This window comes from Anopheles stephensi, chromosome 3 (assembly GCF_013141755.1).
Source record: "Anopheles stephensi strain Indian chromosome 3, UCI_ANSTEP_V1.0, whole genome shotgun sequence".
Lineage (NCBI taxonomy): Eukaryota > Metazoa > Arthropoda > Insecta > Diptera > Culicidae > Anopheles > Anopheles stephensi.
Window position 1 is genome coordinate 72,345,815 of NC_050203.1, and position 27,746 is coordinate 72,373,560.

Genomic DNA, 27,746 nt, shown 5'->3' on the forward strand with positions numbered 1-27,746 from the left:
ACATATGTCTCTTGGCAAAATTCCAAGGTGTAAGGTACTTCGACTTCAAGTCAGGTTCAATCATGAGCCTACAGTGCTATGTAACAAGTCTTACTTTGTTCGTTATACGCCAAGAGTGGATAGTAAATCCTATGTCTGCCTCACTAGACTCCGTTATAGCGTGAAGTCGGATAGTCAGTTTTTGATACGCAGAAACATCACAATATCAGATTTTGAAGGAGATCAATTAGCTCTCGGTTAACTTTTCTCTTACAGAAAAGACTCCTATTTTTCATACGATAGTCTACAGGCTATGTTAAAGGAATAATATCCAAAATGTGAGCCTATTTTTAAAATCTCGACATTCTATGATGTATCCTATATCCTAATGAGTCATTACGAAAACATGCTTCTTATCTGCCAAATAGACGGGGTCCATGTCTCTATTGTACCACATTACCCTTAATAAGCTCTCAGATAATATAAAAAGTTGAATATTGTTGTATATAACTCATAGAGTATATAAATATAATAAAAAAGTTCAATTTGCTCCTATTTTTTTAACACAAACTATCCAAAAGTAAATTAAAACCAGTTTTTTTTTATCACACAGAATACCAAAACAGCAAACTGACACTTTGAACCCGGGCCCGGCACTATTTGCCATGCGCCAAACATATTTTCCAAACAAACCACCTTTCACCGCGAGTTGCATCTCGCATTTGACAGTTACACCATCCCCAAAACCCACTACGGGCCGAGCGGGTGTTGTGTGGGGTGGAAAATTCTTCGTTAACTTTTCCTCGGTCCCATAACAGCGACCGTCGAACGAATCACAGTCCCCAAGAGAACGTGCTCGGGTACGGGCAGCTGTGGTCGCTCCCGGAGCCAAAAAAAAGTTACTGAGTTAAATTTTCGGTTGTGAAAATACGCCTTTTTCCTTTGGCGTATGGTGTGCGACAGGTGTGGTGCGTACCAACACCGTCCAGTGCGTGCAGTGTCCGGGATCCGTCACGGTGCCGTTCGTTATGAGGTGCAGCAGCAGCAGCAGCTAGCTAGCACTATTTTTGCTTTGCCTAGTGCGCTTCGGTAGAGCTAGATTTAGGGGTGGCGGCGTGCGTGTGTATGTGGTGCTGTGTGGTGAAAAGTGTTGTGGAAAACGCGTAGCAATAGCAGCAATAGTGCCACAGTGTTAGCAAGCTGTGAGCGGAAAGTCAACTTAGTGCGCAAAGGATGAGACTTCCCACCGTAGCTGGCACGTCCAGCAGGAAGTTTCTGCTCGGCAGCATCGTTTTCCTTTTATGGATAAAATTACCCAACCAACCAGTCGACGCTTCGGCGGCGACCGAAATGTAAGTAGTGGTGTTTGGAGAAAGGATAAACGGTTGCTTCCTATCATTTAGAGGACGATTTCGGTGGAAAAATCACAATTTTCCACCCAACTTGACAGCGCTCATCACCCCCCCATCTTACATTGTGGTTTTTCCGTGTTGACAGCTCGCTCGGGATGAAAATATTCCCTCGCTGTCACAATGAAAACGAAGCAGCCTGTGGATTCTCCTCTGCCAAGCAGAAGGCAGTGATGGCAGGGAGCGGGAAAATGAAGGGTGGAGCAGGAGCCAGGGATGCGTGAAGAAGGTGGTGGAAAAACTTAACGAAAGCCGACCGACACGGATGCTATTTTCAGCTTCACCTCTCCCCGCTTTCTCTCTCTCTCGCGGGCGCATCTCACTCACTTCCACATTGTCGTCTCATTCTTTCGCAATGTGTGCTCAGCATTTTGGCAAAGCACGTGTTCGGTTTGTTTTGTGTTTTTCGTGTACGCGCGGAAAAGCGGAGTTCGGTTGTGCGTCTCACAGCGGTTAGCGTGGGCTGTTCAGTTAAGTGTATGCCGGTAAAAGGCGAAGGCCGCCACGGTTGTTTGTCAACAGACCCTATCTCCATCGGATGCCGGTTCGGTTGCTGTACGAACGATGCTCCGCCGAAACACGTGCTAACCGGGCGTGCGCATCGTTTTTTTTTTTTGGGTGTGGGGAATTGTTTTTTATGACATTTTAATTATGTTGACACTGGAAAGGGTGTAATTTGAATGGAGATGATAAGTATCGCTTTCTGTTGTTTGTGTTTTCTGGCCAGTGGAAAATAAAATGAGGCATTTAGAAGAATGTAAATAGTGGTACGAATTGTTTTTTCTTCGTACTAAATAAAAATTATTTTTAAATTTTCCTTCATGCTACTTGCTGTTTTACAGTAACGTAAATAAGCAGTTCAACTAAATGCCAGTAATGGATTAAATTCTCAATGCAGCAAACAAATTGTCCTTACAAGGCATCTATTCGAGGCATTCGGACAGTCCGGTGGCCGAGGAGATAGCAGCGTCGTTCTTCGCACTTCCACTTACGCAGGATTGACTATACAGCTTATGGAAAAATCAAGTCACAGAAAGACAGAGATGGCAGGGCGAAACGTACCATTGAGGTTTCGTAGTGCCAAAGATGCAGAATATAAGGCAACTAAGGTGCACTAGTTTTAATGATTTTTTCGTTTCGCCATTATCGTGTGTCCTTAAGATCCTCCAAATCATGTAATATGTTTTGTATGAGGTCAAATGCACAGCCAACATTGTTCAACGGTATTAGTTGATATGAAGAAGCTATGGATAAACTAGTCTAGTTCTAGTCATAGCGTAACTAATCAAGAGCATATGAAGATCTGTTTGAAGACCTAACTCTAGGTACTAGTGAAGAGGTATGTAATCGCAGGTTACAGCCAATCCGATACCTGGTTACTTCATCTCAGATCTCCTAATCAGATACTGATTAGGAAAAACTGTGAGCCTGGTCCTAGACTGTTTTGCACCTTGGCCTTTGGATTATCTGTCCATACAGTAACGAAAATCCCAGATAGCATGGACATTGTTATGAAAAATCCTAAGTGTAATCCATCCATTTCCGAGTAGCAGACCATCATTAAGAATAAGCAGCAGATTACAAAAAATAATAAATATACAGTGGTCGACAAAAGTATAAGGCTACCTTAATCATTGATTTTGAAAAATTAATTATTTTAATTTTCTATCGTTATTTTGTTTTCATTTAAATATTACGTTTCAGTCAAAGACTTGAATAATATCCACACCAATAAATAATCTTTTTTATTGTCTCACGTATTATCATGATGTTTTAATCAAAATGGCAAAACGTGATTACTGCAATGAAACCCTTACCAATGAAGATCTTTAACTAAATTTTCAAATTCAACTAACAGACTTTTTGAATATTTGCACTAAAACTTAATTTGGGATTTTTGCGAAATTCAGTTATTCTGATATCCGTTTATCTATATGTTTAATCTCAAATCTTATCAACATAATTTTTTCAACTTGTTGGATTACTAATCGACATTGGAAATTATTCGATGGTTTGTTTCACTCTGCCTTTAAGAAACATTTTCCGTGACTCTTCTTCGTTCTAAACAACTTCAAACGGTTCTAAATTCCCACCAGACCACATTGACCAACATAAATACCTTTCTGACTCTGTCCTATGCTCGTTGGTGCTCTATTTGCATCAACATCATCATTTATCATAATCGAAAGCTGACCTCGTAACATACGTCGCTACGCGACCCCTGACAACACTGTCCGGTACACCTCGGCCACTGATTACTTGTTGTGTACTTCGTTTTCTCGTTTCATCTACCGGCCGTCTTCAATAAGCATGGAAAAATGGGCCGATAACTTTGGTGAAGAGCTCTGGGATCTGGCACAAACGATGACAAAGGCGATGGAGATAACGGCGGTAAGGAAGCCAGGGTGGCTACACAAGGTTCAACAGGTTCCTGACGAAGAGTACGGGTGGTCATTGGTTTTAATTATAGAAATACAAAGCCTACAATGCCCGTGTGGAGCACAAGGACGGTACGGCGTTGATACAATCGATCGTCGAAAACGTGGGCCGCATGTTTATCCGCAAGATGGACGCCATCAAGTGTATCATCAATCTGGCGGAGGAGCTGTCCGAGCAGTTCGAGTACAATGAAACGCTGGCGGACAACTTTTCCTACTACTCCAGCAAATACTCGAATGTAAGTTGGCTTGAAGATCTCTGCATATGGTATGATTGAATACAATTTCTTCCCACTCCAGATTGATGGACGTCCCGAGCCAGAAATCCCGGAAACGTTGCTAGAGAACGCCTGGATGTACCGGAACATGTCGCTCAATCCGGACACACACTTCTTCAACATCTCGGTCAACACTTCCTACAGCTCAGTGCATGTGCCACAGAACGTGTACGACCGATATCCCTGGGTACTGGAGGCACTGCAATGGTCCGAATCGTTGGACGATGTGTTTGTGCAGAACTACAACTCTGATCCGGCATTATCGTGGCAGTACTTTGGTTCGTACACGGGGATGCTTCGACACTATCCAGCACTCGAGTGGAACCGAGAGCATGTGGATACATTCGATTGCCGAAAACGTTCTTGGTATATTGAAACTGCAACCTGCTCGAAAGATATCGTTATCTTGCTGGATAATTCCGGCTCCATGACGGGCTACCGGAACTATATCGCCCAGCTGACGGTGAAAAGTATACTGGACACATTTTCGAACAATGATTTTATAAACATTTACAAATACTCGAACGATGTGGAACCGTTGGTACCTTGCTTTAAGGTGAGTAAATGGGTTTTAGCTCAAAGTTGAAGCTATTTACTGATATCAATTTCTTCGCCCAGGATATGTTAGTACAGGCGACTCCGGAAAATATGCGTTTCTTCAACGAATACGTACGAGAGCTTCTTCCGGAGGGATACGCGAATGTTAAGAAGGCTTTTGTGGCTGCCTTTGAGCTTCTGCAGAAAGTAAGAACTAATCCTTACATGTGTCCTGAGCTCTCTAAAACGACTGCCTTCCATTACAGTACCGAGAGATTCGTCGCTGTAACGAATCCGTCAGTGGATGCAATCAAGCGATCATGCTCATCACCGACGGTGTTCCGAGCAACATCACCGAGGTGTTCGAGGCGTACAATTGGTTCGAGAACGGCACCAAGATCCCGGTGCGTGTGTTTACCTATCTGCTCGGTCGTGAAGTCACCAAAGTGCGTGAAATTCAGTGGATGGCTTGCCTGAACCGAGGCTACTACTCACACATCCAATCGCTGGACGAAGTACAGGAGGAAGTCCTCAAGTACGTCACCGTGATCGCAACCCCGCTGGTACTTCAGGGTGTAGAACATCCACCAACATGGACACATGCCTTCACCGACACAGCAGTAAGTGTGCTTAGAGAGGTTTCATCTATCTCGTAAAAACCTTTGTAAGCAAAATGGTCTCTCGAATTCTTCGCCCACAGGAAAACCTACTAACGGAAGCGGACGATGACGAACCACCGAGACTGATGATAGCTGTCGGTGCGCCCGCATTCGATCGAAAAGCGAATCATTACAATGAAACACGAACCGCCCGGCTTCTGGGAGTGGCCGGTACAGACATCCCGGTGGAAGATCTTGACGAGCTGACGCTACCGTACAAACTTGGCGTCAACGGATACTCGTTCATCGTCAGCAACAATGGTTATGTGCTGATGCATCCGGACCTGAGACCCGTATCAAATGGACGTCTAAAAGAGAATTACAACAGTATAGATTTGACGGAGATTGAGCAGATATATGATGAAAATATCACACGCCAGGTTGAGGATATGACTGGGCGTGAGATGAGTCCCTTCATCTTGGAATTGCGTCAACATCTGGTAGATTCTCGGTTCGGTAAAATGTTGAAGTTACCGGTACGGTTCCATTACGATAAGATGCGACGAGTATCGCTCGAGTACCAGGATTACTACTACGCACCGCTGGAGAACACTCCGTTCTCGCTGGGGCTGGTGCTGCCTCACGATTATGGCAGCACGTGGATTAAGGTGGGCGACGAGATCAAGCGCAACCAGCATATGGGTTTGAACATCTCCGATTTCTTTATGGGTGACAACTGGAAGGTACATCCAGATTGGTGAGTACTGATTTTGATAGAGGAAAGATATACGCAAATAAGATAAGAGTTATTTGTGCTGTAGGGTGTACTGCAAGTACCATTATCTGGAAGGACACGAATTTAAGACACCGGAGGATGAGCTGCGCCATTTCTTGAACCGACTGTACGAACCCACCTGGAAGTGGTCCCAACAGTACGAACCCGAAGATCCCGATGAGAAAGCCGATATGGATGGCCGTATGTACCATGCAGCGTGGCAGACCTACCACATCCATATTCCACGCTACTCTAATCAAACTACTCCTCTTACAGCAAACTGTGGACGTAAAACGCTGGACGACGATGCGTACTACTGCAACAAGGAGCTGGTACAGCTGCTGATCTTCGACGCGAAGGTCACCAACAACAGTTACCGCAACTGGGAGTTTGAGAACGAGAACGAACGGAAAATTATCGAGATGTACAATGCCACGCTGCGGTTTGTCGCGACGATGAGTGGACTAACCCGGTGGCAGTTCATTTTCGGTGAGGTTGAGGTGGACACGGACAGTGAGTTCGGTGATTATCACAAGAAGGCGATCGACGAAACGTGGTACCGTAGTGCGATCCTGCAGCACAAGATCGATCCGAAGAGTTTCGTGTACTCGGTGCCGCACGAATCGGACCCACCGGAAGATGGGGAGCTGAAGGTGACGGCTACGATGGCTATCTTTCCGCGCGATGGTGGACTGGAGGCGCCTGGCTGTGTGACCGGGTTCCAGTTTACGCACTCGCTCATGTACGATCGCTTTATGGAGATTACGTCGAAGAAGACGGTGAGCTGTGGAGATGTGCTCTGTTTTAAGGATGTCATTAAGGGCCTTCCTTCAATTTTAGTGTGATGATTGTATCGAGACTTGTGCGTCGGAGTCGCGAGATTGCTACGTGATCGATCACAACGGGTATGTGGTGCTGTCGGAAACCTCCAACCACACCGGACGGTTCTTTGGAGAAATTGAAGGTGCCATCATGCAGTCGATGGTGGATAAGGAAATCTTCACCATGATCACCGTGTTCGATCTGCAGGGATTGTGCGAGTATGAGCGAGTAGTGGAAAATGATGCCATCGCGTTACTTCATGTGAGTCCATCATGTTTAGTAGGATTATCTTCAGTGCTCAAGGAAATCTTTTGAACTTTTCTTGTAGCCTTGGCGAGTCCTGATGCTTGGACTAAAGTGGTTTATTGCGGAAGTTGCAATGATGTTGTCCCGGTTCGACTTTTGGGTGCACGGTATCCCTAGTCCCGACTACTTTGGACGTAAGTGCCCTCAAGTCACATCCTCGAAATGATTTCTAAACGACAGGTTCTTCTCTTTTCTTTAGACGAGTACGATGACTACGATGATACGCGCCCATCGAAACCGAAAAAGATACACGTCGACGAGGAGGAAGAATATTTTAACCGACCGAAGGAAATTAAGAAGGAGATCGTATACGAACCGTGTGATAAGAAGTCTAACCTGTACGTGATGCAGCAGGATAAGTTCATTAAGGGCGATGGCTTTTTCTACGAACCACCACCGCCACCGATGGAGGAGTAAGCTATTAACACTGGATTGGAACTTGGAGTTGAGATATTAACACACCAGGATTTGTTTTTTTCGATTTTTGTTCCAGAGTTCTTTACCCGCCGTACTTTGCGAAACGTATTCCTCGCTCCAACTTGCTGATGATCATCGTCGAGAACGGGTACAAGGTGGATCGGGTTGTATTATCCGCCGAACCTGAGGTGATCTACCACAATGAATCGGAAGCGTTGCCCTGTGTAAAGACCAAACTAAACTTCCTTCCCCGCCGACGTCTGGAAGAGTGCTACACCGAACATCCGGATGTAAGTATGAGCCGGGTTCTTCTAATAGTCTCTATATTAACGCTTCACATCCTCTGATCTGCCTCACAGGAAGAACTTGTTGCCCAGTGTGGCAGTGGATCCCGCCTAACCATGCAACTGACTGTAGTGATATCGACTATTGTGTCACTGTTGTTATATCGATGTGCCCAAAACGCTAATCCAATTTTAATGTAGACTCGATAGTAGGTATACTAGGAATCGATTTTTTACCGATACCGCGAGGGTAAATGACCGCGACAGTCCCTTTTTCTAGTCTAGAGACTTACCCTGGCAACACGACCTCGAAGACTTAAGACAATTGCGAGTGTGTGCCACCTTGCGTGATGTTTGTGATTTTTCTCTTCACAATGTTACACCAAGTTCTAGACATTAGAATTTCAAAACCCCCCAAATGTATGCTGTTGTCCTTACGCACACTCACGAAGACACTTTTTTGATAGGAAAATAATTGAAGTTACTAAGTATGGAGCATAAAAAAATAGGGCGAAAGCAGCAACACACACGTTAACTTGTGAGACTTAAAATGTAATCAGCAGGCACAATGGACGTAGTATGTATTGGACCACTCACCTTCCAAAGACTTTACTGTAGTACTGATGCGTACTGGAAAGCGCATGCTGGCCCTCTTGGCACTTCTTTCTTATTGTACAACCGTTTTTACACTGTAAACACACACACACACCGTAACGCCATCCACCTTTTTGCCATCCATCCAGCGAATAGATTATTGGAAGATTTATATGAAGAGTGGTCTATAAAGAAACACTGTGGTTGAGAGTCACTCTGGACAACTTTGGAGAGAGGGTAGATTATAGGAAGAAACTGTCTTTTATCCAGAAGTAAAATGTTCACTTTGGGTTGGTTCCATCACCAAGAAGAGATATTCGATGCCATGGCACTGCGATTTGTGTTCTGTTTAGTTTGAAGCTTACTGTGCACGCCAATCACTTCAAACCCTTCTAGTCAATCAACTGTACAATCGTAAGTCAATCTCACTGCGGTCTTTTCGAAATACACTTTCTGTGTTCTTCTCCCTACAATGCCAAAATACGGTGTATGGTTGGTATGTTGGAATCCGGAATTTTTGTCCCAGTCAGGTCAGGCACAATCAGTTGCGAAAGCAAGACAAATCTTTTCTATACTCAGTACGTCAAAACGTCAAACAACCACCAATCTGGTAATGCTGGACAAAGCAATAGACAAAAGCTCAGATAACTAGAAAAACTTAATATTAATTTGCGAGATGAAAAAGGGTATCTTTGTTACGGGAATCAGTTAGAGTAGCGTGCAATTTGAAGTCACTGCAAGGTTTGACAAGGTTTGCTGGCACTCCACAAAGGCACAATCAGTTTGAGAGGTAGCAACCGTTGACTTAAGTTCTATCTGAAGCACTCGCTTTTCACGAGGCAGATCCTTGAGTGACTTGAGTGATTGTTATGATGAGTCCTTCATTTTTTAAATTGACTTAGCCATCGGAAGATAGGGATACAAGACATAGTAGATAGTTGAGTAAAACGAACAAAAACGAATACTAAAGAAACAATAATACTCCGCCGTGGACGTAATAGGAGAACACGCGATCGATGTTAACAATTCGTATTGGGATAGTTTGTGTAGTAAAATTTAGACCCAATACATACGATCGCACTATAAAAGCGCCTAACCGTTACCGGTATAGTTGACGGAAGGAGTGTTTAGGTGATAATCAAAAACTAGCGGAAGGGCTTTATTTATAAGACGCATACCCAGGGTGTGGTGCACGAGTGTTGCTCCGGCGTAGCGTTTGTTAGTTTTCTGTTTTTGGTGTCACCAACTGTGAGAATAAATTCTTTGTTAAGTTTCCTGTACGTTGTTGGTGTTAATTGCTACCTGCAGTTATATCACATTCTGGCAGAAGAGAATGAGGTCAGAGCTCATCAGTTTGTTTTCAGAAAGTTTGGAACCGCAATATAGTCCACCGGAGGACTAGACCTACAACGTCGACTAATTCATCTTTACATAATACAACTTTGATGGTAAGTTGCTAGGGCTCAAATGGGTTCACCCGTCTTGTACAAAGACACCGGCAACGACCGTTAAATATAACAGAATCAATCAAGGGTCAGGGAGCAAGGACTGCTTGAAACATCACAGTGAAAAATGCTAAATACCCCAGAGCAGTACACCTCCAGAACTATCATCAATGATTTCATTTATCCCTAGTACAATCCTATACGTCAGGCGCTAAGTATCACTGAATGGCTTTGACCTGAACGGTCTTTTAAATGGAGGTTCGCTAGGTGGACTACAGAATCTAAGGGAATCTAAGTAACCTAACGATTTTTTTTCACCTGTGTCTTCACGACAACGTCAGCCCAGTTAACGAGCATTGTAGCCCAGTCTGTAAATAACAACTGCTATTAAAACTCCTTTTTCTTAGTGCACTTCAGGTGCAACTTTCAAATCTGGATAATGTTCTCGATAGAAAGTTTAACTGATAACCTACGTATAGGTTATAGAGGCGGAACGGTGAGCGAGGCGATTACGGCGTCGGTCTTCACACAGCAGGAAAGGGGTTTAAATTGCATCCTGACCGCCTCCCTTCACGCAGGGCAGACTACTTTTTTGTACTTGCGGGCAAAAGTAAGTCACAGAAAGTTAGAAATGGCCGGCCGAGACCTCCTGAGGTTGTAGTGCCAAGGAAAAAGAAGAACCCATATATACTGATATCTTCTCCCTAAGATGCACACCTGACGGGACTCAAGAAGACAAAAAATAGGGAATAGCAGCACATCATAGTAGCCTTGAATCGCATTGTAGCTAAAATAGTAAACCCAATGCAGCTATGATTAGATTTGCACAAAACCACCAGATATTCGCCTTCAGAACTTCAAAATAAGTGTTTTAACGCCTAAAAATAACGTTTTTATGCCGAATCAGGTGTGAATTTTTAAGGGCAAATGAGCTCCTATTGAGTCCTCGGAGCGAACGAATCTTGTCGAGTGGAGTCCGTGCTGAGGGCGATTGGTGGCTTCGAGAATATTCGTATTTGAAGGGCACTGAATAGGAGGCATCGTTATAAACTCCATCCTGGTCCTTAACTACCCAGAGACGATTTCACAATGATGTAACAGAACTAAGAATACTTTTTACAGCGTACTACGTAGTTTAACTTTCCTGTATTACTTCCACTTTACTTACCCGTACGTTGATGTAGTACAAGTGCTTTGTACAAGCGAACATTTCGAATGGTATTTGATACCTGCCCTTTCGAATGGAAAGCTGACATCGGTTGTAAAACGTCGGTCTCGAAAAAGGACGTTACGTAAGCTCCAAATCCCGTCACTTTCACTGTCACATATCACATCTTTTCTAACTCCCTATTCACCGTAATATTAGTGATCATCATCGTGAACTTGGTCTAAGTTTATTTAAGTCTAAGTACCTTCCAGATGAAATTTTTTCCCTAAAACGCAGAAAAAACAAACCACTTCACAACACACACTGAGGCTAACTTATGGACAAGAACGTTCGCGATAAGCGATTGACTGAAACTGAAGAAACTTCACAGCAGAATGCACCGCTTTTATACCTAATTTTAGACGATCGAATCAATGCCTACTTTGGTATTGACTCTGCTTTTGTTTGACAAAGCCTACTATGGTTACAAGGGTTCTGAGGAAATTTCTCCACTCATAATACCTGTCCCGACAGACGAAGCTGGGACTGTATGTCGAACATTAATGCTCCCAATACTCATATACACCTTTGAGACATGGATTCTGTCCCAAAACTGACGAAAACCATCGAAGGAGATGCATTTTTTGCCCCTTATATGTGTGGAATTGAGCACGGTCGAGCCGTTACAATGATGAGCTCTACGAGCTGTACGAAGATGGCTGGTGGGCTCGTCATGTCATGAGAAAGATACCGACTCACCCCGTAAATTCCTTTTAGGCCATCCACACGGACAGAGAACGCGTGATAGTCCTAAGCTGAGATGGTGTGATGGCGTTGATGCGTCCGCCAGAACGGCCGGGATAATCGATTGGCCAACGAAGGCGATGCACTGAGAGCCGTTACGAGGTTCATTGCAGCAGACCAAGACCGTCAAGATGTCTGCAATCTAAAAATGAGACAAAATGACTACAATGAGCTTACCATCGTACCGTCAAATCTTTTTGAGGGAACTTCCACACGGTCAAAAACAAATCTACCACAAGGACATGATTTTTCGGACGTATTTGCAAAGCTTCCAAAGAAATTGGTGCACACCCGCTTTACATCATATTCTAACGCTAGTTAGCTTTATTCGTCTTGCCTACAGTCATCAAATTTGTATCCACTGTATTATCCTCCTCGCAGCCATACTACCTCCTTATACTACTTCTCTCCCACCCGCCCCAGGTCGCCAACTAAAACACGTTACACCGTTTCCTATTTTTGTTCTGTTCACAAATCTACGTGGCAAACACGCACAGAGACACATGGTGATGAGAAAAAGCACAATAAACACTAGATGAGTGGGTTGTGGTGAGGTGAGATTTAAAAAGTACAACAAACAAAAAAGCACGGAAAGAGAGAAGCATCACTTCACTTATACACTAAAACGTACCGCACAAAGCGAAAAACAACAACGACAAAAATATTTTCCTCACACAATTTCCACACAAAGCGGAAATGCATTTCCACTTGTTCTGCAAAATGTGACAAACAAACATGCCGGACACGCACGCACACATTTCGAGTTAAATTAAGACGAGAAATTATAATAAAAACCGAGTGTGAATCAAAAGATAAAATCAAAAGTGGGAGGGTACGTGCATGGGTTGGAAAATGTGTGGGTGGTTTACAGTTCCTTCTTGATTCGCTTGGTAAAGCGTTGCTTTTGCGCCTGCAGGCTCGGTGCCAACCGGTGTATGAATTTGGTTTTCGTCTCCAGTAGCAAACCACCGATACTGCTCGTGCCGGATGGTCCCGGTAGGGATGGCGTATGGGGTGGATGCTGTAACGAGGAGGAGGAGGAGGCATACGACGATTGGGGATTTGCAAAGGACGGGCCCGCCTTCAGCTGGTTCCACGGTAGGGAAAAGCTCCCGTTCGTCGGTAGTAGCGGAATAAGCTCACCGAACGCCTGCACCGGCACGTCGTCCGTCACCTGGATGTACTTGAGCGTGTCCACCGTCGGGTAGAGGGTGGTGATCGTTTTCTGCGCTTCCTGTTCCTGCGGTTGTTCCTTCAGCTGCCGCTTCTTCAACCGTTCGATGTTTTTCTGTTCGCGTATCCGCTGCACGTCCCATTTCTTCCGGCGCCGTTCATCGATCTCGAGCTTGATGTGTCGTTTGGAGTACGCTTCGTCGGTTATGTTTTCGCGGGATGGTTCACTGGCCGAGACGGGGTCCTCCTCACCGGCCGGCGGGTGATCACGCCCACCTGCCGGTTCATCGTCATCGTCCTCGATAACCGTCCAGGAAGGAATTTCCAGCTCCGCCGCTTCGTTCGAGAGTAGCTTCTCCAGCTCAGCGGTAACCGCGTCATCCTTCCAGCTGCAGCAGATGTACTCCTTCTGCGTGACCATGTAAGCGGCGGTCGGTTTACAGTTTCTCTTGCCCGCCATACTACCGTCGGAAGAGTTGCCCGATGGACAGTGAAGCGAGGGATTGAACTGACGCGAAGAAGGACCACCGGGACCATTGCTACGCTTTTCCGGCGCATTTCGCTCGCTTCCTTCCGCTGCTTCTGCCATCCTTCGGGTGTCCTGCTGCTGTATTGCGCCGGTTGTTATCTCGGTAGATTGAGCCACATCACCGTCCACCGCCATTTCGGCTCCATCCAGCGGGACCTCCTTACAATCATCATCTTCCGGCTGCTCGCCTTCACTTCCGACCGTACTTTCCACGAACGGCACGTTCACCTCGAGCTCACCCATCCCGTGGGTTGGATGCTGCGTGTGCGAACCCTGTGACTCCTGCGAGTCTTGTGAATCTTGAGACGATTCTTGCGAATCTTGGGACGATTCTTGGGATGCGGGCGAATCGGTTTCCATCGTCACTTCCACGGCTCCGTCATCGATCATCAACATCGGCGTGTCGTCGTAGTTGCCCTGATCGTCACTAGCGTACTGCATCGCATCCTCCTCACCGCCCATTTCACCGTTCAACTCATAACCACCCTCTCCCATCTCCTCCTCCTCCTCTTCCTCCTCGTCCTCGCCCTCCTCCCCTTCATCCATCTCTTCCGGTTGCGGTTGCATTCCGTCGTAATGCTCGTACACTTGCGGTTGATGTTGCTGCAGCAACATAAACTGCTGCTGCTGCTGCTGATACTGAAGCTGTTGCTCATTGTACATCTCCTGCTCCAGCTCATCATCGGCCTCACCCTCCTCCGCCTCGTCTTCCTCCGCCTCGTCATCCTCCTCATCCTGCTGCTCGTCGAAATCGTCATTCATCCGAGGCGAAAGAGATTCATCATCGTCCGATTTGGAGTAGTTCAGAAAGATTTCCCCGTCAACTTCATTATTTTCCGTGTGGAATTCTTCCTGCCCGTAATGTTCCTCGTCTTCCTCCTCCTGCTCCTCATCTTCCTCTTCCTGCTCCTCATCTTCCTCCTCCTCCTCCTCCTCCTCATCTTCGTCCTCATCGTCCTCCTCGTCGTTGTTGTAGTACGGTGACTGTAGCGGACCGTTTTGCAACACGATATCGTCTGCCGGGTCTTCTTCCTTTGCCGGTGATACGGTGCTGCTTACCTCCGGGTTGCGTATGGGTAAGCACGGTCCGAAGAGGGCACCGTCCGCCACACTGGACGAAACGAACGGTGGCGAGGCGGAAGATTTCATGATGATCGTCCGCAAGCGTCCATTTTCCATCTGGCTGCGGATCGTGAGCGGTGAAACGGTTCCTTCCTGCTTCGGTTGTTGCATTAGCATCTGCTGCTGCTGATCGTCGACCGGCAGCGCTAGTCCGTTCTGTTGCAGCTGCATCATCATCAGCGACATGCGCCGGTTGGCCAGATCGAGCTGGTGTTTCAGCAAATCGTTTTCATCCTTTAGCCGATTGATCATTTTGTCCTTGTTCAGTATCTGATCGCCCTGCTCTTGTATGAGATCGAGATGAAGGAGCAGGATGGATTGTAGCTGCTTCACTTCCTGCATCGCAACGAGTGCTTCGGCCATCCCGGGCTCATTGCCGCCATCACCGCCATCGTCTCCTTGCTGATCGTCCGTCAGCACACCACTGTCCGAGGCAAGATTGTTCGGATAGTAATCATCCGCACCATCACCATCCTCCTCACTTTCCTCCTCGTCGTACTCGCTTTCGTCCGGGTTGATCAGCTCGTGGTCGTTCCCGTTATGCGCTCCGTAATCGTACACATCATTCACAAACTCTGCTTCCGCTTCATTCTCACACGGTTCCTCCTTGATCTGTACATGATCTTCCACCGGGTACGGCACTTCCGGTTGCGTTTCATCGTCCTCCATCATAAGTGTTTCATCCTCCATCGAAGGCAACGGAGAGGATGGCGCCGGTGAGGACGGTACCGATGAGGACGGTACCGATGAGGACGGCACCGGTGACGATGGTCTAGGTGATGCCGGCTGCGGTGACGATGGCAACGGTGATGACGGTGACGGTGAATACTGCGACGGGGACGATTGCTGGAACTGATCATCGCTACTGGACGACTCCTGGGCGACGATAGCCAGCTTCGGTAGTTCGCGCGACCCAGCCGCCACCGTCGTTGCGGTGGTTGACGTACTGACGGCACTCGGGGAAGTCACCGTCACCGGAGCGGCTACCGTCGTTGTGGTCGAGTTGCAGTAGACGTGATCGTCCATCGTGTCCATCATGTTGATGGCACTGGCGGAGCTGGCACCCATGTTTGCCGGCCACCAAGAAACATGAACCGCTCGCCGAAACTCCCCGAAACAGCACAGATCGTCGCCAAACAAGTGCACCAACGCACGTGGATGTAAACAAAGCGACGGGGGGATGCAATCCTAACTGCTCGGTTCACGCCAAGCACACACACACAGGCGGCGGTTGGATCGTTTGCGGGATGCGATTTATTACACGACGATTTACAACACTAATGCGACGATGCACCGGGTACGATGCATTCCGGGCGAAAACATTACAACAACGCGTTGCCGCACAAGGGGAAAAACAAGCCAAAACCTTTTTGGCTGAAACGACGCAAAACAACGCAGTAAAAATCCGTTGACGTTGAGCTGTCATCTGCTCGGTGACAGCTGCACAGTGACGTCCTATCGGACAAAACATATTTTGAAATGAATTGTTTTTTTCGAAGTCCATTGGCATTTTATAGTAAGTAAACGCCATTTTAAATAGTTTATAAAATCAACATGCAAATTTTGAATATGATAAAAATGTACAAAGAGATTTAAGAGCCTAAATCATCACATTTAATAAAATACAAAAAATGCAAGTAGAATCGCCCACTATGCGTCGTTTGGTCCGTAATTAGCGTTTATATTAATTTGTTCAGTTCTTCACGCTTATCCATTGAAAAAAATTGTAAAATTAATTCACTTTTTACAAACTATTATCGTAGTTTGATCGAATAGAAAAAAAACGCTGATAAAATTAATACTCCTTTTCAGAAAAATACCATCCTCAAGAACCGTTTTTATTAATCCTCCTTCGAACCCCGTTCTAATTTTTTTAAACTGAAATGAACGAACCCTGCATACAAGTTCACAAAATTTCCAGCCAATTCCTCTGCTCGTCTCCGTTAGTTAAACAAATTAAGCAACCTCTTCTCACCACTCCATTAAAAAATAAGTTCACAATCTTTTGATGAATAAAATTTGCTAGTTTATTGTACATGTGGGAAATCTACCACGCTACGTAGTTGCTAAAAATAATCACAGTATCACAAACAAGGTAGGACTCACATTTGCTGTTTCGATTGACTAATATCTGTACGGACACTATTGTTTTGGCGTTCCGTTTCTGTTGTGCGCGTTTTGTTTTTGGTAGATCCCCAGCCTTAAACCTGCTGGACTTTCGATCACACGACTATCGTTCTCCACGTGTCCCGAGGGACTCGATTTCTTTGTAGATGTGGATGGTACGAGACGGTAACAAGAAGACAGAGTTTTTGTTTTAAAAAACGGACAACGAAATAAGTTAACATGCTTATCTAGTAAGAAGACGGTATTTCAAATACGTGTGCAGTATAACAAACCTATTTACAAACAGTATCACTCACACGCACACACCGAGAGCCACTGTTCCAGCCAGGGCCACTAGAAGCCAATATCTGTCGGGAAGGAAGAGGAGCTATTAGTAACATGGCTAACTGCCATTAATAAAGAGAGATTCTACGCACCAAATAACACCTATCCGTATCGTATCACCTGCACCGCTACCGACGTCGGCTCCCTCCTCGGTAAAGCTGTTGAAAATGAGCGGCATTCCTTCCATGCTTTCCTGCGCCAACAGCGGAACCGGATGGGACAGCTCACTCGTTGCCCACAGATACAGATCCAGCGTGCGCTCGGTACAATCCGCTATAAATCGTACAAACGGACGGATATCGCCTTCGTTGGCCAGCTGCAGATAGTTGTAGTACTTGTGGCGATGCTGCTTCTGTATTATCACCGGCGGGTAGCCCGCCCGCATCAGCAGCGTGTTCATCAGCAACCGAGACGTACGACCATTCCCATCACTGAACGGATGTATGTGTACGAGTTTGTAGTGTGCCATGGCGGCGTACTTTACCGGATGCATCAAGAACACCTGCTCCGAGTTGAGCCAGTTTTCGAACCGTCCCATCAGAATCGCTAAATCGCCGGGTCCGGGCGGTATATGACCTCCGACGTACACTTGCGTCCGACGAAACTCACCACCCTCGATCGGATCCACATGCCCGAGCACACGCCGATGGATCTCCAGGATGTCCTTTAGCGTAATGTAATCGTTTTTGTTCACCAGGGTCGCGTTGATGTACTTAAGGGCCGCATCCAGCCCGAGAATTTCATTGTGCTCATCGATGCTCTTCCCATCCACGGCCATACGCGTTTCCAAAATCGAGCGCGTTTGGGCTAGGCTCATCGTATTTCCTTCAATTCCGACCGAATGGTAAATGTGCTGGATGTACGCTTCCTTTTCCGCACGCTTTAACGCCATATTGGAAGCGTGCACCGAACTCAACGCATCTCGCTTCCGATCCAACGCTTCGAACCGCTTAGCATCCATCTGTTCCACGATTTGTGCCGTTCGCTGTCGGTTAGCAAGCGCATCCGAGTAGTACGGATTAACCGTCAGGGCTTGTGTGTAGTACTGATCGGCCGATACCACATCCTGCCGGTTGTGCTCCAAGAATTCGCCGTACTTGGTAAGGATTTCCGGATGCTTGGGAGACAGTGCAAGTGCGTGCTGAAACAATCGCAGCGCTTTATCATCCTTCCCGAGCTGTTTCATTTCCAGTGCCATTTTAAGCGATCCGAGCGCTTCCTGTTCATTCGTTAGTGTGTCCTGCTTCTCCTCGGACGGTTTTGCGGTGACCAGCTTCCTCGCCGGCAGGTACGGTTCCATCACGCGCGTTTCATCCGCCAACCGTAGCAGCGATTCATCCGGAAGATGACGCGGTGCGTACAGTGCCCGTCCACTCTCGGAACCAACGCGCCGCACCGACGGTCCGGCCGTCTGTCGGTAAGGCGATGACGGGACAAAGTCCAGCAGGATAAGCATGAGCACCGAAAAGAGCACGCCACTGGCAAAGATGGTGATAACATGGCATTTGGTTTGGAGCAAATGTTGCGGCCATCGTTGTTGGTGCGTTGCGTTTAGCGTCCCCGTTTCACTCGCGGACCGTTTCCGATGTCTGTGCGGGGTGTTTGGTTGTTCGGAAGAGGTGGAACTTTTCCTACGCTTTCGTTCGCTCACCTTCGATGTGGCCGAGGTGCCATTCGCGTTGGTACCGAACGTCCCATAGCACAGCTCCAAACGCTTGCGTTCGATGTCGAAAGTCATGGTTGTGGTGCTGCTGGTGGTTGTTGCATGCTATAGGACAATACTGCGGGCGTTCAATTGGTGGCTGTTTTTTCACAAAGAGTTTTTCCTTTACAATTGTACCAAATCAGTGTACGTGTCGGTGCGCTTTCCGTCGCTCCTTATCACTCGCGGTTTGGGGTTTGTTTGAATATTCTCGCGCAATTTACCAGCTGATTAAACGCCTCCCGCATTGACGTGGTATCTGTTTATGGTTGTTTTGACAGCTGACAGCGCGCACTGTGCCATTTTGCTGCGGACAAAAGCCGTGCGGAATTATGGGAAATTGGAGCGTTTTTGGTCAAGCTTTTAGAAAAATTGAGAGAAACATTTGAAAATATCAAATCGTACTTATAAAAAAGGTAACTTTCTGAACAAAATTTGGTCCATTTTAAAATTAGCAGTTGACAGATATGTCAAATGATACTTCGGTTTGGCAACCCTGCCATCTCCGATGTAGTGATGGATCGAACATTCTGGAGCTAAATATTTTTTAGAAAATCCTTTTATTTTAATTTTAATTTTTGGTTTTGAACTGAATCTATGCGTGATGCACATCAGAAATTTTATTTGAAATTAATAAAAAATACTTTGAACCATAGTTGATGCCTTAAGGTGGTGCAAAGTGTAAATAACGAAGCATTGGACTGCAAAATATTGTATTCCCACATTCGATTCGCTCCCTCCATTCGCGTGGTGGTGTAGCAGAGCCGTAAGCATTTTCCGAGAAGCGACACCGTCGTGCGTCAAAACGTCGTCCCACGGCAAATTCACACTGTGTGTTTTCGCGGCCAGTGCAAACGAAGGGTGGACGTGTTTTGTGCGTGCTGCGAGCGAGAACTCTTTTCCGTCGCGCATAATTATCGCGAATCGTTTTCATTTCCCGTGTTTCGAGTCCAAGGTGCGCTTCTCTTCTTTAAATCGGTGCCGCTTGTGGTGCGTTTGCCATCATCGCTTCCCCCGGTAGTGAAGTGAGTAAAATAATCGAAATAGCTTCCACCTCATCAGTGCGAAGCAGGAATCTGTCGTCTCTTCCCGTGGTTGTGTTGCTATAGAAGGGTAAAGAAAGGAAGGCTTACGAAAAAAAAAAACAACAAACCTTTCAACCCAGCACAGTGGTTTTTGGGAACTCCGAACGGACTGTTGCGTTGTGCGATCGGTCACCTTTGCGTTTGGGGGCTGAAAGGAAAAACGACCCCCGTTTTTTTTTCTTTAGCCCGTTCTAGTATTTTCTTCGTGCTTGTTCTTACCGTTGTTGTGTGGCTGCGTAGAGCTGTGTGTATGTGTGTGTGTGTTGACCACTGTCTGCAAAAGCACAAAGGGTGGAAGGAAAAACCGAACCACCACCCTGCTTGGTTCGCAGTGTGAGCGATAAAATTTTCCAAAGTTCAAAGCAAAAGCAACCATCTTGGGTGCCTCATACATTCACACACATACATACACACACTGTGGGATTACCACCGGGATTCTGACCAACCACCCCCAGTGGAAGGTGCAGGTTCGCGGGTGTGAAGAAGGTGGCTGAAGTGTGTGAGGTGGTGCGCAGTCTGTGAAAAATACGCTTTTCGTTCAGTGCGGTCCGGTATTCGTGCTCGATACTTTTCCTTTCACATCGCCTATTGCGATCGCGAATGTCAAACAGGTACCGTCCAATTTTGACAGTCGTCGCTGTAGAAACGAGCAAGCACCAGCAGCAAAAAGTAAATACAAACCAAAATAAAGAAAATTCCCCAGCTTCGAGAGTGTGTGCGTGCGTGCGTGATTGTGGTTGCTTGCATTCCCGCCTGTAAATCGTGTGCGTGCATAAATGCGTGCGTGGTAGTGTGCGCTGTGTGGTTGGTATGAGCGCAGTGGTTTTTGTTGTGCTTGTGTGATTGTTGTTGTTTGTGTAAAAAATGTTTTCTGCACAGTTTTTTGTTGTTGTTGTTTAATGCTCGTTCGCTCTCTCTACTCTTCTTCGAGGTTGTGTGTTGTGTAATGTAAATTTGTAAACCCATTCCAATCCCCCCCCCCACACACACACACATACCCATAAGGCGCACACAATGTTTGGCGTGTTCGGTGGTGGCATTCATTTCGGCACAACCAATACCCTGTTCGCGTTTCCATCGCGACACGCTCTGCAACGCGATCCGAGCTGCAATCAATTGTGGCTTGTCTAGTGCAGTTGTCCACCGAGTACGCTCATCGTTATCATCAATTGAAGCTGAAGCAAGAACGAACAAGCACCCTTGCAAGAGAACGCAAAGCCCGACAGAGCCACCATCAGGTAACCATAGCAACGGGCACGGGCATCGAGGTTCGATTGGCTTCTCCTTAACAACGGCACCACGACAGGGCGAAGAGAAAGGGTAAGTGCAGCAAGAGGTGAGGGAGTGGGAAAATAGGTGGAAATTCAACCAGACAACCACCATTCCCCCTTGTTTTCTCACACACACATAGAGAACACACACAACCACAAACAGTTTTTTTTTTTTTTTTTTCGTTTATTTATAGAGGCTTTGGGTCTTTGAGACTTCATTCGCCTCTAAACAACCACAAACAGTGCAAACACAGTCGTCATGGAGGGGGCTTTTTTCGCGAAAACAATTTATCGCGTTCAGTTATCGCTGCAATAGTAGGCAAAAAAAATGCAACAAGGCAAGGCAATGCACCGGACAAGGCAAACCACTACTGCTCGCGCTGGTCAACGTCGATAGTTGGTTGTGTAAACCAGGGGTCGGCAAAGACTGGCCAACCAACTGGTTGGTTGCATCTCGCCCGCAAGCAAATATTGGTACGGTTCGCAAAGAGCATCACCAAATCTCTTCACCAAGACGAAAGATAATTTTTCTCTCAAGTTCTTTTATCCTGAGTTCTAGAACGACTGCGGTAAGATAGGTGAAGTCTGTGGGCCATAGGAGATTTCAAAGCTCAAAATTTGAGATTCTTGCTAAGGTTTAGAGGATCGGTGGATACATAAAAACTACAAAAGCCATATCAACTCTATGGCCCTGTGTTTGTTTTGAACACGAAATATGCACTATTTTAAATTAATGATGCATATAATAATCTTTTAGATGTTAAATAACAATTCAATTCAGTAATTGTCCGTAATACTACTAAGTAAAAGGTGAATATATGAAAATAGGAAAATTGATGCTTGGGATCAATGCGAGGTTAGGAGAGGCGTATAATGCGCTTGTGAGGTTAGTAGAATTGCCGAACGAATTATTGTGAGACGTAAACAACCCGGACCTACGGGGGCGGCCCGACGGTAGTGGCGACAACGGCTCCGGTCTTTATTCGGGGATCAAAGCCCTTCCGGACCATTTCTCTGAAGTGAGGACTGACTATCCACATCGAAATCACAATTTTCGCAGGGTCCTCTGGCGCCCTTGCCAAATCACATTCCATTAGTTGTTTTTTGCTAATAACTTGTATTGTCACCTATTCATTTTAATCTGCTACCCTAATTGTGCAAGCACAACTTCATTTTCACTGCATGGTTTGCTCGAAATGCAAATTTAGAAAAAAATAGGAATATCTGGCTTCGCAGTCCCTAGTTTAACTGTATGGCCCTTCCCGAGAGAAAAGCGTGCCAACCCCTGGTGTAAACTGTAGCGCCAGTCACTATCATCATTGTGCTCTCCTAATCACATATGTACACACACATACACTCTACATACACTCTAACGAGTCACGTAAACAATATCGTTGATGAATGTGTGCTGGTGGCGATGGGCGGCTGCAGCATCCGAGGTGTTGTTTATTTCAGTGAAAGCTAGATGCAAATTTTCCGGCACGTTGCGCAGTACTTCTTCTCTCCTACTAAGTCTGATTAGATTTTTATATCGCAAACCGTTAAATAACTGTTTTGATTTGAAACTGAATTTTATATGCAACGCCGCACAATCACAAAAGACGGTTCAAACAACGAAATGAAAAGAGGAGAGAGAAAAATAGAAAAAGAAGGAAGATGGGGGATGCTGTATCAGAGTGCAGAAAACGAGACAAGAACACAAGAAAAGTCATGCCTCATCAAGAGATGCAAAAGCGATGCGAAAGGATAAAAGGGGGAAGCATAGACGAGCACACAGAGACACGAACAAAAGACGATGCAAACGCAACAATTCATCTCACTAACACGCACACACAAACGGGGAAAAGCAGCTGTTGAAGCCAGTGCAAACCCACTTGCGCTTTACGTAATACCGGTCCGTCTTTTTTTTGCGCTAAGAAAAGGTGCGCCATTGTTTCGGCGCGATGGTGGTGGTAGAGGTACAAGTAGTAGTAGTAGTAGTAGTAGTAGTGGTCCCAGCTCTTTTCCACCATGACGTACCATTTGGGAAAAATCTTTAAAGCGTATGCCCACATGTTCACGGTAGAGTGACCTCGGGTTGTCGTGTAAGAATTTTTCGCGCACGCTTAAAACACTGCCGGTTTTCCGTTTGCCGCGGTATGGGTGAATGTGTCTAATAATAACAGACATCAGACAGAAGTGATATCTTCGGTGGCGCTGTTTTTGGGGTGGCCGGTATTTATGTGCTTTTATTATATAGAGTGACATAGATAAAACTATGATCTATTCCCACCAACTCCGTGACAAACTACCCATGGCAAAAATCATCTATGCCACTTATTTGTAATGTTATATGCTTTTTGGTAGTCTGGGAATGTTTAGTCAAAGACTTGAGGTGGGCTTTTTGGAACCCGTGGAGAATGTATAAATTCTAGTGTTTAATATGCCTGGACGATCTTTGATATTAACCCTAATCTGAACTGTCTGACAGGAAAGAGGCGAATGAGATCTCAAAGACCCAAAACCTCTATAAATTAACGATTAAAAATGATAGGGCACTCTGTAGGCGGGCTCCTCAGAGTCTGATAAGGAGTCGAGGCAATCAGTCCACCGGCAAGCTTATACTAAATATATGGTGGAACTCAGATGGCATCGTGTATTATGAGCCTTTGAAAATGTATTCAATCGATCAATCCGGATAGATGGAAGTAATTGTCTGAATAGTCTAATATTTTTCGACAAGAATCGATTACTTGTGGGGGTCCTGGTATTTAAATACTCTAGATGATTTTAAAATAATTATATCATTTTTTTTTCTGTGCGACTGAGGTGGCATTGTGTATTATGATACTTGAAATCGGCCAAACTATCAATTCAGTTAATTAGAGGATATTTTCAGCAGGTGCGGTCGACAAGGATGTACCTTGCTCTTCCATTTATTCGTCCTACTTAAATTTATATTAATGATAGTTTAGTAAATAATATGAAAAAATAAATAAATTCAGAACACCGGAGAATTTTTATCGTCATCCAAGGCTAAATTTCTCTTGCTATCTTAACACAATTCATATTCTTAGCATTATTTTTAAGCTGCGATAGCTATTTTTAAATATTCTCAAAAACCAAACATCAATGTGTTGAAGTTGAAGTATAACCAGGAAACCAAAATAGAACAGTTCCCTTAAATTCCATTCTTATCGATTGGTTGATTCTTTCCAGCCCACTTCCACTTGTGGGACTCAACTTGTTTTCCGCATTTCAATTTAAAAATATTCATCTCAAATGTTTGAACACAATCCCATCACATAACCGGGAACCCACTTCTTCCGTGCGGTCTGCCAGTGTCTGCAGTTTGGGAAAATGCATCACAAAATCACTTATACCATGTTCCAAATGTGTATGAGTGTGTATTTTTCTTCAATGGAAGGGCTCAAGTGGATCTGGCAAAGCATTAACCAGTGGAATGCAACAATCAAACAAACTCCTTCCTTAACGTCGGTCTCGGGTTTCTTTTGATGGAAACTAAAGAAAGAAAAGTTGAGGGAAAATGATTTTCCTCCACCTAGTTGGTTGGTGGACGGGTTCTAAAGGTATGCGGAAACACCACAACTTGTGGCGCGCGCGTGTTGGCATCCCTTAAGTAGCGAGTAACTTTTTTTCCAACGGCACGGCACAAAAATCCTCGTGCACTGAGGGCACCGATTTCCGGAATGCACATACACACCCAGCGTTTGCATTTCCGTGTCAATCAAGAGAAACCAGAAAAGGGAAAACGATTCACACAAATAAGAAAATGGCGCTGCGTGAGGTCGGAAAATGGATTTAATTTATTTGAACTTTTCCGTATTTGCTTTGGGACATCTTCTTTTCTGTGCCCCCTTTTTCGTTCGGGGCGGCAGGAAATTGGTTGCAAGCGTCTCTAATCGATTTTCCCTTTTTTCGTTCGTTTTCCCTGTTGACTTAGTGAACGGTTTGTGGATGGTTTTTAACAGGGCAAGAAACCCAGAGAAAATGCATCACCTTTCTCTGCGTTTTCCACTCAGTGTTGCTGCTCCCTTAACTCATTCTGATGGAGGGAAAATCCACACACTACTGTCTGTCCTAACAGCATTTCCATGGAAATTAAATCGGACACGGTGGCAAAAACCATCAACTGGCAATGGACTGGCAGAAAGAAAAATTGTCCACCGGATGAAATGTAACATCTTCTTCGTCAGTGCGCACCGGTTTTCGAATCGACCAGTTCGTTGCCGCCACCAGCACGTTTATCAGTCAACTTTTTCCAAACCCGGCTACCTTAGTGGTAGTCGTTGAACTCTCACTCTTTTTCTTGCTTTCTTTCTACCCTCTTTGCTGCTCGACAGGGGCAGGAAAACCACTTTCTTCCCAGACCACCCTTAGTCCCTTTTAGCCGCACGCGCCCTCCCTTTTTTGCGCACCGGTTCTTATCGACCGAGGGCTAGTCTTGCGCGGCGTTCGAACTGCATTCCGTGGAAGTGCATAAGAAAATGGAGGTGCAAGTGACACACTCACCGCACCACCGTACGGTGAAGGCGCTTGACACAATCGTCAGGTTCATAGCACTCTGGGAAAGGCGTTTAACGGAGCAATTTGAAACTCGGACCGCCCTCCTCGGGGGTTGATTTTGTCGTAAGCGCCGTGGGAAATCGATCCGCGTCGCACCGAGCTTTTCACACTCGATGTGAGTGTCGGGAGGAAATTTAACACGGTAGTCTAATGCTGGTTTTGTGCTGCTGTGTAGATAAAAGGGATCGGCTTCGCTTTAGGTGTACCGTGTTTGATAATGTGAAGATAAGTTGTATTATTTATGCTGTTTGGATATTTATAGTTATTTACTTTTAATCAAAGGAGTCTAAGTGCAGCTGGTTCTTATTAAACTTAATCACTAAAGATTAATTTAAAATAATCCATTATGTATTTGTTTAAGCTCAACAGCTCATAATGCACAACATACAACTAGTCCCACCTCGAGTTTTTTATTATTACAGTTACTGTAATTAATTACTATTTAATAGTTTAATTAGTAAATTAGTATATAATACTAATTAATTATCAGTATGGCTGCATCTGTATCTGAACAGTTCATAGTATATAATATCTTTTCGGTCCCACCATGTGTTTATTTTGTTAGTGATTATAACGGCTCCTCCTCAGCTGAGTGCCATAATAGTAATAAATTTGTTTTACAAATAATTGACCTTAACTGATTTCGTCTAGTAATTTTAAATTTGTTATAAAAAATAGTGTTCATCTGATTTTGCCTAATCCCAACTGCTCACAATACATAATGTGTAACTAGACCAACCACTATATTATTTGTTTAATTTTTATTGACGTTCTTTCAGGGCACTATTAACAAATTACCTAATTAACTATTGATTGAAAAGAAAGCAACGATTGATAGTTTCCACATTTCGTAACAGATCAAAATATATAATTTTTCAACTAGTCCCACCACAAACATTTTTTTAATTCCACATTTCTATATCAGCAAACTGATATTCCACAGCAGTAACTAATTACCATTAGCACGCTTAGATGTTAGCAGCTCATAGAAGCTAATGTTTAGCTAGTCCCACCACATACTTTATTTATGAATTATTATAAAAGGTCTTGTGACATATTTCTGTTTCAGGCTCCCCTTAAATTTAGCTTAACTATAACCTATTGCTAGTATAGATTTATTTATCCTCAGCAGCTCATAATACGTAATCTCCAACTTGTTTTGTTTGGAATTCACAACCGTAGAATAATCCCACCAAAGAGTAGTATAGGCGTAGAGGAATCGCTTAGTTGGCTCACACAAAAACTGTGTACTGTGTAACAAGTATAACAACCTTCTTTTCCTATACTGTCATAATCGATGCATTCAGCATATTTATTTATTTCTCTGTGCATAACACAGCAGTAAATGGCACACTTTGTGCATTCTGCTGAGCAACTGTTTGAATACTTTGCGAATGTAACAATAAATGGATTAACTTTCCTCCATACACTGCGCCTCTGTCTGTGTGTGTCTGTGTTTTCGTGTATGACCACCGATATTATGCCGTGGTCGTGGATATTGTGGCTTAGTATGGCATAAGAAAAATGAGATTAAATTACATACAATCAGCATGAAACGTTATGCGCCGGGTATCTCGTTCCCTACGGGCGCGACGGTGGCACGGCTGTGCCAGGTGCAGAGGTTCGATGGAACAGCTCTCGGCCAGTCCTTGAAAGGGTCGTTAATGTCGTCTGCATACCCAGCCCCAACTCGAGCATTGTTGTCCGGTGTGTCAAACACACGTGGATTCAATACTGGATGATCGGTTTCGGACGAAAAGGAGTAATGAAATAATTCAAGTAGAAGACATTAGCGAAGACCAAATGGTCCATCACTAACTTCGCTTTCCATGGTGGTCTAGTGTGGTTTAGCGACCTTTTTTTTTTGTTACCATTGGACGACTATTTCACGTTGTGTCAGACACGCATTTGCTTCTGAGTCGCGAATCGAAGTTGGAAACTTCAGTTTTCCAACCGGCTTCCCGTGTTCTTGAGCAATACCTTGAAGTCAATACCGGTTTCTTCAGCTGCTAG

At 45.1% G+C, this 27,746-nt stretch overlaps 4 protein-coding genes and 1 long non-coding RNA gene across 17 annotated transcripts in view; 2 read left to right on the plus strand and 3 right to left on the minus strand.

Moving 5' to 3' along the window:
- The first annotated feature begins 816 nt into the window (after nucleotides 1-816).
- LOC118510617 (voltage-dependent calcium channel subunit alpha-2/delta-3) lies at nucleotides 817-9,718 on the plus strand. The gene is made up of 14 exons (XM_036052644.1): nucleotides 817-1,331; nucleotides 3,698-3,779; nucleotides 3,859-4,065; nucleotides 4,127-4,660; nucleotides 4,723-4,848; nucleotides 4,908-5,261; nucleotides 5,342-5,997; nucleotides 6,062-6,216; nucleotides 6,292-6,794; nucleotides 6,856-7,098; nucleotides 7,166-7,277; nucleotides 7,343-7,556; nucleotides 7,637-7,850; nucleotides 7,920-9,718. The coding sequence occupies exons 1-14, from the start codon at nucleotides 1,213-1,215 to the stop codon at nucleotides 8,043-8,045; spliced, it is 3,645 nt and encodes a 1,214-aa protein (XP_035908537.1). The 5' UTR covers nucleotides 817-1,212; the 3' UTR covers nucleotides 8,046-9,718.
- A 2,411-nt stretch (nucleotides 9,719-12,129) lies between these two features.
- LOC118510618 (ESF1 homolog) lies at nucleotides 12,130-16,085 on the minus strand. Its single transcript, XM_036052645.1, has one exon. It carries the CDS (start codon nucleotides 15,724-15,726, stop codon nucleotides 12,700-12,702), a length of 3,027 nt encoding a protein of 1,008 aa, XP_035908538.1. The 5' UTR covers nucleotides 15,727-16,085; the 3' UTR covers nucleotides 12,130-12,699.
- A 576-nt stretch (nucleotides 16,086-16,661) lies between these two features.
- Nucleotides 16,662-19,095, minus strand: LOC118510619 (protein adenylyltransferase Fic). 2 transcript variants are annotated; one of them, XR_004906042.1, is made up of 3 exons: nucleotides 17,202-19,095; nucleotides 17,058-17,132; nucleotides 16,662-16,923 (listed from the first exon to the last, which is right to left on the minus strand). XR_004906042.1 is itself a non-coding variant. In XM_036052646.1 (2 exons), coding segments are annotated over exons 1-2 (1,647 nt in total). In that variant the 5' UTR covers nucleotides 18,848-19,095; the 3' UTR covers nucleotides 16,662-17,131. The 2 variants fall into 2 exon arrangements, 1 of the variants encoding a protein (XP_035908539.1); XM_036052646.1 differs by having other exon boundaries at nucleotides 16,662-17,132.
- A 441-nt stretch (nucleotides 19,096-19,536) lies between these two features.
- The window catches only part of LOC118510621 (mucin-5AC), a 73,093-nt gene continuing 64,883 nt past the window's right edge, over nucleotides 19,537-27,746 (plus strand). For 2 of the 12 annotated variants that reach the window (XM_036052657.1, XM_036052656.1), the window contains exon 1: nucleotides 19,537-19,836. The gene's annotated coding sequence lies outside the window, so the exon portion shown is untranslated. Of the gene's footprint in view, nucleotides 19,925-20,827; nucleotides 21,217-27,746 lie in introns of all 12 variants that reach the window. The other 10 variants (XM_036052650.1, XM_036052654.1, XM_036052658.1 and 7 more) reach the window with 8 other exon arrangements.
- On the minus strand, nucleotides 19,946-20,225 carry LOC118510625. The gene is made up of 2 exons (XR_004906044.1): nucleotides 20,116-20,225; nucleotides 19,946-20,044 (listed from the first exon to the last, which is right to left on the minus strand). It is a non-coding gene; the product is annotated as an uncharacterized LOC118510625 (long non-coding RNA).

Excerpts from the sequence above, each read along its gene's own strand:
- LOC118510617 (XM_036052644.1), top strand. The coding sequence starts at position 1,213 with ATGAGACTTCCCACCGTAGCTGGCACGTCCAGCAGGAAGTTTCTGCTC. Across the intron at positions 5,262-5,341 it reads ATGCCTTCACCGACACAGCA|GAAAACCTACTAACGGAAGC; the intron begins GTAAGTGTGCTT and ends CTTCGCCCACAG. Across the intron at positions 7,099-7,165 it reads ATGCCATCGCGTTACTTCAT|CCTTGGCGAGTCCTGATGCT; the intron begins GTGAGTCCATCA and ends CTTTTCTTGTAG.
- LOC118510618 (XM_036052645.1), bottom strand. The coding sequence starts at position 15,726 with ATGGGTGCCAGCTCCGCCAGTGCCATCAACATGATGGACACGATGGAC.
- LOC118510619 (XM_036052646.1), bottom strand. The coding sequence starts at position 18,847 with ATGACTTTCGACATCGAACGCAAGCGTTTGGAGCTGTGCTATGGGACG.